This window comes from Prinia subflava, chromosome 4, assembly GCF_021018805.1.
Source record: "Prinia subflava isolate CZ2003 ecotype Zambia chromosome 4, Cam_Psub_1.2, whole genome shotgun sequence".
In the NCBI taxonomy this organism is placed as follows: domain Eukaryota; kingdom Metazoa; phylum Chordata; class Aves; order Passeriformes; family Cisticolidae; genus Prinia; species Prinia subflava.
In genome coordinates, this window is record NC_086250.1 from 51,642,444 (window position 1) to 51,656,823 (window position 14,380).

General features: G+C 39.8%; 1 protein-coding gene across 1 annotated transcript in view; it reads left to right on the forward strand.

Moving 5' to 3' along the window:
- PTPRZ1 (protein tyrosine phosphatase receptor type Z1) overlaps positions 1 to 14,380 on the forward strand; it is a 91,401-nt gene that overhangs the window by 30,069 nt on the left and 46,952 nt on the right. The window contains exons 2-7 of the mRNA XM_063395001.1: positions 2,507 to 2,686; positions 4,540 to 4,691; positions 6,463 to 6,558; positions 6,815 to 6,881; positions 10,290 to 10,447; positions 10,993 to 11,143. Coding sequence (XP_063251071.1) covers positions 2,507 to 2,686; positions 4,540 to 4,691; positions 6,463 to 6,558; positions 6,815 to 6,881; positions 10,290 to 10,447; positions 10,993 to 11,143 — 804 coding nt within the window. The remainder of the gene's footprint in view (positions 1 to 2,506; positions 2,687 to 4,539; positions 4,692 to 6,462; positions 6,559 to 6,814; positions 6,882 to 10,289; positions 10,448 to 10,992; positions 11,144 to 14,380) is intronic.

The following is a 14,380-nucleotide window of genomic DNA, read 5'->3' on the forward strand; positions in this document are numbered from 1 at the left end:
GCAAATTTTCTCACGAGATGCATGTTAGAACTTCATTACACACTGAGCCACAAGTAATGACTACCAAGTTGAAGAACTTAAGTTCTACATACAAAACCACAAAATACAAAACTATGCAAGTTGAAAGGAGATGATAGTTTCTCTAGTTTTGATTTACTTGTTTTTATTGAACATAATCATAGACAGTAAATTTAAAGACGATGAAATATACAATAATGTCTTTCATCAAAGGAAGCTTAGAAGAAATTTCCCAAAAGCACCATAGTGGGAAAAAGAAAGAGTAATGTTTTAGTCAGTTCTAATGTCAGTGATGGGAAGAGCAGAATTACAGAAATGCATGTTGGAAAAAAAATATATGATCTTCTGAAGGAGAGCCTGCAGGTGAGCTACAGGATTGGGTATGTCAGTGGAAAGAGAATGGAGATTTCTACTGCCTTGGGGAAACTGCAGGAATCTGGGGAAGTGTTTGGCCTTGACAAAAGGAGAAAAGAAATAGAGCATGGAGCAGGGAGTGCAGCTTAACTCCAAGGGATGGCCATGGGCAGCTATCTCAACCCAAACTGGCAGAAACATGCCAGAGAGAGCTTTAAAGAGTTTCCTGAAGCTTGGAAAATCACTGAGCTGTCTGAAATCAGACCTGGAAACAAGAGCCTGTTTGCAACGATGCACAGAGCAAGCTGAGAGTTGTTATTTCTGTCCTTTCTGACCCTGTTTGGAGGCTTTGCTGTCTAAAAGTTAACTATTCTAATTTATATTTTTTTTAAAAAACCTCATTCTTGATGTTAAAAGCCTTCAATATTTGTTAGAAAATTCACTATAGAAGACCTGAGCAGGTTAATATCCAAGTATTGGTTGACTTCAGCTCAGAATTTCTTAAGGGACATTTTTTAAATAAATTAAATATTTGCCACTCTTTTCTTGTGAAAGTGCATTACAAATCATGATATTGCATTATATTTCCAGGTGATAAATTATAACTGACAACTAAAGTCCAGGACAATTCTGACCTGACGAGGAGCTGAAATTCAGCTTACCCAGTGTGTCATTTCCAATGGGACCAGTCAGTGCTTGCTTGGTACAGGGCTCAAGTCCCCACCTGTAAGATACTGGCATTCATAAGCCTGTGGCTTGACCTCCCTTCAGGTTGTTTGACTGTTGTGCCTGCCCCTTTCTTCGGTTGCTCTTTGGAGAAAGTAAATGTATTTTTATATCATCTGCAGTAATTCTGATGCAGCAAGGTGATACTGGTAACTCGCTTGACTTGTACTTGTTCAATAATTTAGTTCAGGTTTGTTTCTAGCTGGCTATCCAGGTGAGCATCTTGTATTACTGCCTATTGTCATGGTTACAGGACTGGCTGCATATCTTCTTCCCTCTGTAAGTTTTCTGAGTGCAATATGAGAGCTGTCCTTGCCTGGAGTACAGGATAGCAAATCTTCACTGACAGACTTGGAGGTGGCATACTGGCCTGTGAATTAGCATTGGTTTAGTTCAACATATCTAGTAGAATTCACATATATGCACTGCATACACTAATATTAGTTCTTAACTACTAGTAAGTGGGAAGTTGACCGAAGCAATTCCATTTTCTTACATCTGTGTCATTAACTCTTGGTTTTAATTAGCATTTTGAAGTGTTGCCAGAATTCCCTGTCAGGAAAAAATATCTACATGTTTTCAAGCACATTAACATAGACAAAATATTGTTCCATTTATATTCGCATGTTATATAAACAAAAGATTGTCAGAGCTGCTGCAAATACTGATTTGTGGAGTGCTTGTGCATTTCTTGAAAATAATCAGGTCTTTGGTGAAGGACACGATGTCTGTGTCTCTCTTTTGTGTCTGGACTGGCCCCAGGGAAATGCCAGGCAGCCCCTGTGCCCTGGAGAAGGCTCTTGCTGCAGCACAGGAGCTCCTCTCTGCCGGGCAGCTGCAGATGGCTGGAGTGGGAGTGCACAGCCCTCCACAGGCACAGCTGGCCCCTACAGCCAGGCTCTCAGGCACAGCATCACTCCGCTTTTTCTCCTTTACCCCTCTGTGTAAGAAATTGTTAAAACATCTTACTGCTTCGTTGCATTTCAAAACCTTACTGGAGAGATGACTTCACCGGGCAAAAGGAACATTAACATTGGTATGACTAGAAGTTATTTGAATAGGATAATTTTCCAGCAATTTCCACGGTTTTTTGCATGCTGATTCTGTTCATCTGAAAGCCTTTTTAGTTTTATGTACATTGATCCGTGAGGGTTTTGTTGTTGTTTCATGCTTTCCTCAGAGATTCACAAGAATGTATGGGTTAATGTCTAGAGTACTCAGAGTGTGACTTAACTGCTGAAGGTAGGAATCAGTGGTAAGTGTGCTAAATATTGCTACAGACAAAGTCTGAGAGAAGGGCAGGTACTCTGATCTCAGATTGCAAACTATGTTTTAACATTACCACAATAAAAAATGTATGAATGCCAGTTTGGACTTAAATGTATTTACCCCACGTTTTGATTTCTAGGAACTTTGAACCAAAAGAACTGGGGCAAGAAATATTCTGCCTGTAATGGTGCCAAACAATCGCCAATTAATATAGATGAAGACCTTACCCAAGTTAACGTGAATCTGAAGAAACTTAAATTCCATGGATGGGAAAAAGAAACTTTGGAAGATACTTTCATTCGCAACACCGGCAAAACAGGTAAAAAAAGTCAGGTTTCATGCTTGGAGTTTAGAGGTCTGCAAAGTGATATAGGATGAACAACAAACCAAGGACTTTCAATGGATCATTTTCATTTCACTTAGCTGGTGCATTCTGAATTTATCTATTAAATAAATAAACAAAACAACAGTGATGACAGTAGCTAAATGAAACAGAAATCACACAAACAAAGATTATGTGCCTGGACAGATACAGCCAAAGCAATCACATCGTGACTATCATCCCATCATGGGCACATTATTAAATCTAAACAGTAAGTTGGCATTTGCTGTGAAATGACGGTAATTATTACTATATATCTAGAGTCTGTAATGGGTAGGCAAAAATTACTTTTCAAAGTATGAATAAATTACCTACTCATCTGAAAGCATTTCATGGATGAGTTGAAGTTACAAAAATCTCAAGTTGGTATTCATCTCACCTACACATAGACACATATAATATAGAAACTTTCATCTGAATTACTCACATAGACGCCTCCTAACAGTCAAAGAGCAGAAATAGGTGCTTTTGTGTTCTGATTTGTCTTACCAGTCTTTGAAATACATTTTAGAAAGAAGTGATTTATACCTACAAGTGCCTTTTTTTCCTAGCCATGAAAAAAGATTACAGTGTCATCTAAATTGTCGGACAAATCTTTTTACAACCACTTATAAATCCAGGAAAGCAATAACTAAAAGCTGCTTATTAGAAGTACTGTTCCTTGTTTTGGGCTTAGGTGTGGAGTAAGGTATCTCTTAAAAGCTGTCTTTGGCCTTCTACCAGTTCCAGTGGGACCCCTAGATCAGCCCTTTTGGTTTGGTTTAGTTTAGTTTGGTTTAGTTCAGTTCACTTCAGTTTAGCATCATTGTTCCTAATTTCTGTTCTTTCTGTCATGAACTCCCTACATACCACTATACAAATCACTTACTTCCCTCCTGCCCTACTAGCTGAGATAAATATTGCTTTGTCTTTTCAAGATACCCCTGGGAAAATGTTATTTAAAGTCCTTAAAAGTGAACTGAGCTCTTTCTCATCTACAGCAATCCAGATATTATACAGGGAACTGCTCAGCTTGTTTAAATGATCTTCAAGGTTTTGAGGAAAGGAATGTGGTGAGAATGAACTCCATGAGTGCTGTTTTATCAAGATATCAGGCAGTTCACAATTGCTGGAGATGGGAAAGCCAAAATGTGGGGCATCAGTCTATCCTATCCTGCTCATTCTCTCCAGAAGACAAATACTCTGTCCCGTCTACAGTTTGTGTGCAGCTATGTCCAGCTGAAGACATGTCATTGTTTTTTCTCATAGGACACAGCTCCACAGCTGAGGAGTCTTATGTCAGGACAGTTCTCCTAGGGAACCGGCTAAAATATACTTTTGTCATGTTGCCTCATGATTTGTATATAGAATTCTGGTAAAAAGGAAGGGCAGGTGTGTATTTTACTTTTTGTAAGAAATACAGGTTAGAAACACAGACCCTTTCAGGAAGGTATGTACTTCAGGAATTTATTTTCTTACACAGCCAGTTGGTGGCTTGTGTAAGTGTAAGCTTTTTAGTCTAGTTCTCTGTTAGTTTCAGATAACAGGAAGCCAAGTGCACTTCATTAAATTACTATTTTATGAATTACAGCATGAAATGAAACATATTCTCCATGCTAATAGTGAATTACCACACTTGCTACTTAGTTCAAGTAACCAATTTCCTGTCAAATTGCATATGAAATACAGAGAAATAAGCATATCATATTTAACTTCTAGCACCTAACACTGAAATACGAGAGTTACAGATGCCTTGACTGGCTTTTATATTGACACTCCTTTTTTTTCCCCCTCTTTCTCAATTTTTTCAGTGGAAATTAACCTGACAAGTGATTATTATGTGAGTGGAGGTGGGTTAGACACCATATTCAAAGCAAGCAAGATCACTTTTCACTGGGGAAAATGCAACGCGTCATCAGATGGATCAGAACATAGTCTAGAAGGACAAAAATTTCCTCTTGAGGTAAAATATAGGATTGATTTTGATGATTTCAACAATTTGATCTGTGACATTACTACTCTACAAAATTTCTTTGTTTATTTATTAAGTCTATTTGTAAATATAATCATTCACTTAAATCCAAATTAAGAATAAATGATGCTTTTTAGAAGGGCAGTGTAGTGTGTTAGTGGCATGCTAAGAGTGTCTAAACTGCATTTTTCCCATCCTCTAAGCTGATATTAGATACCAGGTCTGCTAATCTGACATAGCTCCCACTAAATGTTAAACTGCTACAAATTTGGCCCATCATATTCCAGATCAGTTCATTGTTTAAAGTGTAAATGGACTTCTCAAAGTTAGGCTTTGCTGAGAGCCCAGGGGAGCTGCTGGGCCTTACAGATACAGAGCGTGGCCCATGTCGCTGGGCTGGGCAGAGCTGGCAGTGGTGTGCCAAGAGCCATGTGAGCAGGTCCTGGGTGCAGACACATGGACAGGCAGCCAGGCCAGTGTCCCCCTGGCTGGTTTGGCAGAACGGGTTGCAGCAGCATGGGAGTGGGGTGGAGTAAAGGAGCGGCTCTTCCTGGGATGCACAAAGGCCAAACTATCTTCCCTCAACATGGCATTGTGTCATTTTCCAGTTAAAAAGAGGCAGTTGTGCCAGACTGTGGACCTGACATTGGTCTGAATTTAGGCTTCAGGCTCTGCCAGTGTCTGTGTGAAAGGCAAGCGAACAACTTTCTCATGATAGCCTGAGAAATCTTAAGGAGGAATTCAAACAAACCTTGGGAAGTGAGAAACCATCCACAGGTGGTGTTTTTCCAACATATTTACTGGCAAAAGAAATGTTTACAAAAGGGTGTAGACGCTGAATAACCAATCATGTTCTTTGTACCGCACTACTCTATAAAAGTAGAATTTAGAAGAATAAAGTTTGCTCTCATCTTTACCATCATGCAGAGTCATGTTGTTATTCCCATGCTGTCCAAAAGTCATCACAACAGCAGACAACTGGCTGTTCTTCATTGCAAGCATTTTGAACTTCTATGTGAAAGCAAAGCAATAGTGAAAAATATAGGCTGGCCTATACATGTGGAAGAGTGGTAAGCCAGGAGCAGTCCCTGGACAGTGTCAGTTCTTTTGCCTCACTAGTCACTTAAAAATTCCCAGTCACACTCCATCTGTCCTGACAAAGCATCACAGAGAATAGTCTCTTCCATCATCGTCTCACAGAAAGCTGGTAGGAGCAGGTCACTCAGGCATGTTGGTCACCCAGCACTGGAGGACATTTCCCAGCTGCATCAGGAGAAAGAGAGAAAGGGGTGCAACAAAACCAATGCTCATGACAGCAGTCAGGTGTGGGCTCAGAGTGCCTGGTAATCTGATATTACCGAAGCTTTTCTACACTTACTGCAAGGCAGATGCAGTAGAGACATCTTGCCATATTATTCGTGTTTTATCACTGATGCAAATATTCATTTCACCAAGTACTCTAGGTCAGATGTCCAGTTATCTTAGCTTATTGTATCATCCATGAAAAGCACTGTGCTCCTTGAAAGGGTACTTCCTGAATCTTTAATAGGTTTTTTTTTCAGGAGAGGTTGTTTTAGCTAATTGTTGATGAATTCGGTTCTGCATCCTCAGATAACATAAAAATGATAGGTAAAATATCCCTACATTTGTTTAAAATTTTTTGTTTGTATGTTTTTTCCCTCAAAATGGGAATATAAATAATTGCATTGTTTAACTTTTACAATTTTTTATATATAACATTTGAATATCTTTTTAATTGCAGATGCAAATCTACTGCTATGATGCAGATCAGTTTACAGATTTTGAAGAGGCAGTTAAAGGAAGGGGAAAGTTAAGAGCTTTATCAATTTTGTTTGAGGTAAACAAAATATATCTTTATGTCATTTAATAAGCCTTGAAACACAGCAGATGTTCAAACTGAATTTAACTGGTTCCAATATGTGATCACTGAGTTAAAAAATCGCATGTATCTTTCTAATTTATTCTTGCAGAAAAGAAAAGGGGCAAAGTAATTTTGTTTAGCTTTAAATATTCTATAATTTTGGTGGTAAATTGTAACTTCCAATTTATTTGTGAAGTCTGTACTGTTAAAATATGCAATTTCTTTTTAACAGATTGGACTAGAAGATAATCCAGATTATAATCCAATCATTAATGGAGTAGATAGTGTTAGTCGTTTTGGTAAGTTTACCTCCATGTTTTATTGATTACTGATTAACTAAATTCCACTTCAGTGTGATTATGAAACCTTAAAGACATTGAGGAGCACGGATCTCTATTGCTCAGTCATGTCTATTTTGTTAGAAATTGCAGAAGTCATCTGGATAGACAAGAACTGGACAATCACCAACCACATGAAATCTGACATAAGCAGGTGCCAGATTCTGCTCCTGGGAAAGAGTAATCCTGGTTATATATACAAACCAGGGAGTGAGAGTCCGAGGAGCACTCCTTGGAAAAAACATTTGGGGATTGGTTTAATGGGCAGTTCAATCTGTGTCAGCAGTGCTCTGGCAGCCAGGAGGGACAACTCTGTCCTAGAGGCATCAGGCACAGCATCAGCAGCCAGACAAGAGAGAGAATTGATTGTCCCACTCTGCTCTGCAGTGGGGTGGCCTCACCTCAAGTGCTGGGGGCAGTTCACGATGCCACAAAGTAAAAAGGGCATCAACCTCTTAGCATGCATCCAGAGAAAGGCAGCCAAGATTGTGAAAGGTCTTGAAGACAAGGAGTGTCTGAGGTGACTTTGTTCAGCTTGGAGAAGGTTGCCTCATCATAGCCAACAACTCTTTAAGTGGAGCAACAGTGAAGCATTTGCTGATGTCTGTGGTGACCAGTGATAGGGCATGAGGAAATGGGATGAAGCTGTGTCAGAAGTTCAAATTGGGCATTAGAAAAGGCCCTTCACTGAGATGGTGATCTGTGACTGGAACAAGCTCCCCAGAGAAGTAAGTGGTCATGGCACCAAGTATCTGGATGTTGCTCTTAGTCATATTGTTTAGTTTTAGGTAGTCCTGTGAGGAGCAAGGAGTTGGATTTAATAATCTTTATACATTACTTTCAACTTGAAATATTTCATGTTTCTCTGATTAATTTACCCCAAGACTATTTGTAACAACAGAAGTGTATATGAATAAATATAACTATCATGAGAAATTTGTAACTGTGTAAATGCTAAATCCAGATAAATCTGATTTATTACATAAGTCTTCTTAATCATACAATGTCAGGATTTTTATATCTGGTTGGAAGCCAGGTAAGACTGTTGTAACTGTGCAAGAAGGGTCTTACTGGAGTGAGACTGTCAGTGTTCAGTAGATTCGGAGGAGAGAATTATTTTTGGTAGCTCCTGTGTAAATCCAAAATGGTCCAAATGTATTGTATTAGTAGTGGTTGCTAATGGGGACACATGAACTTCAACATGGTACATGAAGAGATCTGGGCTACGTTTCTAACTCAGTTTCATGGTGTGTTTGCAGAAGAATAAATATGAATGAGCACTGTCTTGAATAAGGATAATTTCTTACATCGTGTCCATGACTTTAGGCAACCTTTTCTGAGGTTCCCTAAAGTCATGGTGCTTGAATGTAAAAGCTGTTTTAAAAGCCTTCAAAAGTGTGACACTACAGTCAAGACTTTTTTTTTCCTCTGGAAAGCAAACACTATTCAACAAATTTAAAAGGGAATACCTTCCATAAGTTAGAAAGACATAGGAGATGGAAATATAAAGTAGTTAATATTCATTACCTTTGTGTGTCATCTTCTGTGAAACAAAAAGGAGAACTAGTAATGCATCAAGACATATGCTGTTCTACAGCCTTGGAAGGAGCTGTAAAACTATCAGCAGCAAAATTCAATATACAGCCATTACATGGCACTTCAACAATGCTTAGAATACAATTTTCCTGAATGAAACACAGATGAACTCAGGAAATTCAGGTCATGACTAAATCAAGTTGTTTCTTCTGAAGAAAAGCACACAATCTCTCCTTGTCTGTGATATATATGAATGGACCTTGTCAGTCATATCTGTGTTGTGCTTATTGAAATCACAGTTGCTGAGTTCTCAAGCTCCGCAGAGAAGCACTCCTGTTCCTTCTAGACAAACTTCCTGTTTTTCATCATTCTTTGTAGGTGTTTGATTTTGAGAATCAAGGCTGTCAGTGTCATTGAAGGGTATTCTAAAACCCAAAGCTGCAAAATGTATGGCAAGATTCCTGTTATGAATGAGAAGTTTCATGTCTCCAACCATCTATACAAAATGGACTTCATTTTTGCTGAGGGACAAATGTGTTAACTAGACACATACCAGATGGCAATGGTAGCTTCTGTCTGAAGGCTGATGAGCATTTTGACAGGAGAAATGGAAGCGTGTGCTTTGCTCGACACTGCTAGATGTTCCCTCTTCATGATACATGATTGAGAGAGGGGGGACGAGTCAGCTCTTAAACCTTAACTCAGTAGAGCAGTCACTGCAGAGAAGAAAAGCACCAAGCTCTTGTAGTCAACTGTTAATGCAATTTGCTGCTCTCACCAAATTTGTAAGGCATATTGAAGACAAAGACAGGTCAGAAATCTGTACAGGGGTAGAGAAGTAACATACGTGTAAAAGCATGAGTTAATGCACAATCTGAAAATTCATTAGTAAATACTTACCAATTAGAGAGGAACTTGAATAACTTTAGATTGAAATAAAGAGTAAAAAGATCTACACTATTGAAAGGTGTGAAAAGCAGCATTATTTTGGATGTACCAGACAGTAAAGCAGATAATTGTCACAGACTGAAAAGTCTGCCTTGCTGAAGTTGTTACCATTTATGCCAATTTCTGTTGCTAGACCCTACTGCCATACCAGCAGACACTTAGCTTTCTGTGGATGGACTTCCAGCAATTCCTCATGCTTACTCCCAACTGATAAGGTACCCAGTAAACTGCTGACCTGAAAGATGTGATATTATTTTCACAGAATGTATTCTCCTGAGGAGGTCTTTGCATTGTTTGCTGGTTTGCATAAAACTGTTACAGTTTTTCACTATATTATCACCATTTAAAAAGAATCCTGATCCACAGAAATTCTGCTTCTGCAATCAGTATTAACCCTCAGGTCTAACATGGCAACAATTCCCCAGACAGTGATTTTCTGCAACAGTTTGGATCCTGCAAAAACCTCAACAACTTAATTAAATTTGGAGGAGAGTTTGAAGCCACATCATGAGACCTAGAACAAAGATTTAACACACTTTTATTCTCTGAAATTTGAGAGTGAGAGAAAGGTCTGACACCTTGCACATAAGCTTATGTGAAAAAATTCTGGTGAACCAATATAATAAAATTACTCTATTTGTTAGTGGAGTAACTTACTACACCTTCCAAGTAAACAAAGTTGGGTTTGAGCTATACTTTTTCAAACTAAATAGAAGACTTCAGGATTTAGTTGTATGCTAGTGTCTATGGAGATTAAATTTCAAAAAGCCTCTAAATTACCATATTCCTATAATGGTAGTTCTTTGGGAGAGTGTGATTTGTATTTACTAATTGCTTCTTTAGTATTTTAACTATTTGACTCTATTTTTCGTTCTTATTTTTCAGGAAAACAGGCCGCCTTAGAACCATTTATTTTGCTGAATCTCTTGCCGAATGCAACAGACAAATATTACACTTATAATGGGTCTCTATCAGCTCCTCCATGCTCTGAAACAGTTGAATGGATTGTGTTTAAAGATACCATAAGTATTTCTGAAAACCAGGTAATTTGTTTAATGTAGTTAAACCAAACAATTATACATAATATCAAAGAAAATCAATTGCCATGGTAGAAACTCGTGTCATTCATTGCTAGCCCAACAACAAAGCTTTTCTTTTATCAAATTAGGAGTTTTCACATAGCCTTTAAATTAGAAACCATCTATATAAATTGTGTTATCTTTTACCTTTTATATAGTTTAGTACAAGAGTCTGAGCAATTTCTTGTCTTAAAATAGGGTAAGAACATATTCCAGGCTGTCTGGACTTAGAGCTCAGATAGACGAGTACAAAACACTTTTTGGATATTCCCCCAGCCATGTGGTGATGCTGACCAGAGCATAGCTTCAAAAGCAGAATGGTTGAAAAATACTTGTGGAGTAAGCTATTAGATATACTGATAATACAGAAGAACAAAAGTTCAGTGCCATGCAGGATAACTCAACTGTGAGACTTTATCCAACATCTTTTCTCCAGAGTTTTTGCCTATTAGCAGAATCTAGTCAATTTTTATGACTTATAACTTCTTTTTTTTCCTCTTGTCTTCTAGTTGGCTGTGTTCTGTGAAGTGCTTACAATGCAGCAGTCTGGCTATGTTATGCTGATGGACTACCTGCAAAACAACTTCAGAGAACAGCAATATAAGTTCTTTGGGCAAGTGTTTTCCTCCTACACTGGACAAGAAGAAATTCATGAAGCAGGTACTTACTGAATAGTCATTCTTCACAAGTTAAAGGACAATTTTCAGTAAAAGATTCATCCAAGTATGAAGTTACTCATTTTAAATTGTGTAGAAAGTAGCACACTGTGTTATTAGTCATAAATCTATCACTTCAGGAAAAAAAATCAGCAATCATAAAACATGTCAGATTAAATGGAGTGGAAAATTAAATGCTTGTCTTGACCAAGCATTCAGTGAAGATCACGTCAGTTCAAGCTTCCTTACACTGCCCTTTTAATGTGTTTCAGACTTCAACAAAGCTACGTTTTCAGACTGCAAGAGTATTTTGTTTTACAAACCTATTTGGTTCTTTATCATATAGTGTGGATGCTTTTTCAATAGAGACTAAAGTGATGTCACCAAATTAATTTCATGTAGTTCACTTAGAAAGTGATGGATGGAGAGAATTTCAGAAACCAGATTCTGTTCTCAGTCATACCTAAAACTTCAGGGAAGTTTGTGAGGGCTACGTGATCAAAATAGTACATTATGGAATGGGAAACAAGATTTGGCACTAAATATAAAAGTCAATGATTCCTACACTAACAAGCACAAAAGAATATATAGGAAACATCTAAACTGGAAGCACTATGCTGTTACTTGGGAATGGGATGGGAATACCTGTAGATTCTTTAACTCAATTTCACTGATCTGTGTTTAATTAAACATAAACAGATGACTTAAGCACAGGTTGTAGGTGTTCTCCAGATAAGAAGTGTGGTTTCATACATGTACTTTTACATATTTATGTGATCACACATGTATATAGATGCACACAAATGCAACTATAGGATTTGTTTAATGTAGAACATTAGAGAAGTGTTTATATTTTCACTTCCATTTTAAGATAAACAAAATTTAAAAGCCTAGGAATCATTAAACTTTAATGTTCAGACGTGAGAGCTGTAATATGAATGCCAAAGTCTCTAAGAGTCAATAGGCTTATTTGTGTTTAATATTGTGTAGTAGTCAACAGAAAAAAACTAATCTTTTTAATCCCTTTAGAGGATGTATGAGAAATGCCAAGACTGATTATTACTCAGGTAGATAACTGAAAAATTATTTTGTGTTGTGAAATCCCAGTTCTCTCCTGTTGCGTTTAGTGTAGATTCTCATTAGGCAGAAGGATTAAATGCTTGATTTATTGCTATAATTAATACACGACATTTCTTAAGTAGAACTAAGTTTACTTAGAAAAGCAAGAAGAATCTTTCTATTCCATTATAAAGTAATTTCAGGAACTTTCAAAATATTTTCAGCAATTTTCTCACAGGGACATCCCCAACATTTTTGGTGTACAAGCAAGGTCTTACTAAGGGCAGAGGAGATGCTTCATTCCCCAAGCCTGCCTAGTAATATATGGAATTTCCCTATGTGATATGTATGTAGCAATTTAAGAAGATTAAAATAGCTAATCCTTACAGACATACTCGAGGATTCACCTAAAAAAAGTGTTTTGAAATTGTAATGCTTAATCTCCCCCAACCTCAGCCAGTATGCAAATCCATTTATAATAAAAACCATTGTTTATTCCTGTAAACCTGAGAACCATTGTGGTGGCTGCTGGGCACATTGGGGAACTTTCCATCCACTCCACCCTTCTGATGAGGCCCTGAGAATAAGGTCTGAAACCTAACTCTTACTTATCTTCCTGGATTTAGTAAGGTATAAAAAAAATGGGTTCTTCAAATTCAAGACTGACAATATATATTGATTAAAAGTATTAGCCTGTTTTCCCAAGAGAAATACAACCACATGAAGTTCAGTGGCTGTCTTAGTTAAATTCCTTTGTGAGACATGGAGTCAGGACTCGTGTGTTTACCCTTTCATGTTCCTCAGTCCATGATTCCTTGTGGATTCTGATTCCCAGATAGAATGTGTGTGTGGGGCACTTCCCCTGGCACCGTGTGTGGGGTGCGGTGCCCAGGCGTTGGCAGGGGTGGGTGCAGGTGTGTCCCTGTGAGGGGAGCCCCCCTGGCCCAGTGTGTGGGGTGCAGTGCCCAGGCATTGGCAGGGGTGGGTGCAGGGATGCCCCTGTGAGGGGAGCCCCCCTGGCAGTGTGGGGTGCGGTGCCCAGGCGTTGGCAGGGGTGGGTGCAGGGGCTCTGTGAGGGGAGCCCCCCTGGCAGTGTGGGGTGCGGTGCCCAGGCGTTGGCAGGGGTGGGTGCAGGGGCTCTGTGAGGGGAGCCCCCCTGGCAGTGTGGGGTGCGGTGCCCAGGCGTTGGCAGGGGTGGGTGCAGGGGGCTCTGTGAGGGGAGCCCCCCTGGCTCAGTGTGTGGGGTGCAGGGCCCAGGCGTTGGCAGGGGTGGGTGCAGGGATGCCCCTGTGAGGGGAGCCCGGGGCTGCCCCACACAGACAGAGGCGGTCCCAGCTGTGTCCAACCCACCCCGCTCTGGGCACTGGGGGCCCTGGTGGCAGCACCTCCAGGAAAACAAAGCTGCACAGCGGTGGGGAGGGAGGGAAATGTGAGAAACACCTCTGTCACACCCAGGTGAGAGAAGGAAGAAGGGGACGAGATGCTCCAGTAGGGGAGCAGAGATTCCCTTGCTGCCCACGGTGAAGATCATGGTGAGGCAGCCTGCCCTGTGGCAGACTGTGGACACTGGGGAGACTCCATGTGGGAGCAGGCTCCTGGCTGTGGCTTGGGGAGAGGTGCCCACGCAGGAGCAGTTTATCTGTCAGGTCTCAGACCCTGGGGAGGACCCACATTCTTCCCAAAAGACTGTACAGAGGCTGGAAAAATTCATGAGAGACTGTATCCTGTGGATAGGACTCCGCAGTGGAGCAGAGGAACAGCACGGGGAAGGAGCAGCAGAGGCAAAGTGTTATAAGCTGACCACAATTTTCATTCCATATTTCCCTGGGCCACTGGGAGTGGGGAGGTAGAAGAGTCAGGAGTGAAGCTGAGCCTGGGAAGAAGGAAAAGGTCAGGAGGTTTTGTAATTTTGTTTTTGTTTCTCACTATCCTACTGTATTTTTATTCGTGATAAATTTCCCCAAGTCAGATGTGTTTTGCCTATGATGGTGGTTGGCAAATTATTTTGACTCATCAGCTTTTTCATCTTACTTTTTTTCCCCTGCCCTGTTGAGGAGGGGGAATGGGCAAGAGCCTGGGTGGGCACCTGGTGGCCAGCCAAGGTCAACTCAGCACACATCTGCTGTGCTGCTCCTCCTCCATTACAGAGAGAGTATAGATCCAGAATATAAAAAAATTGCTT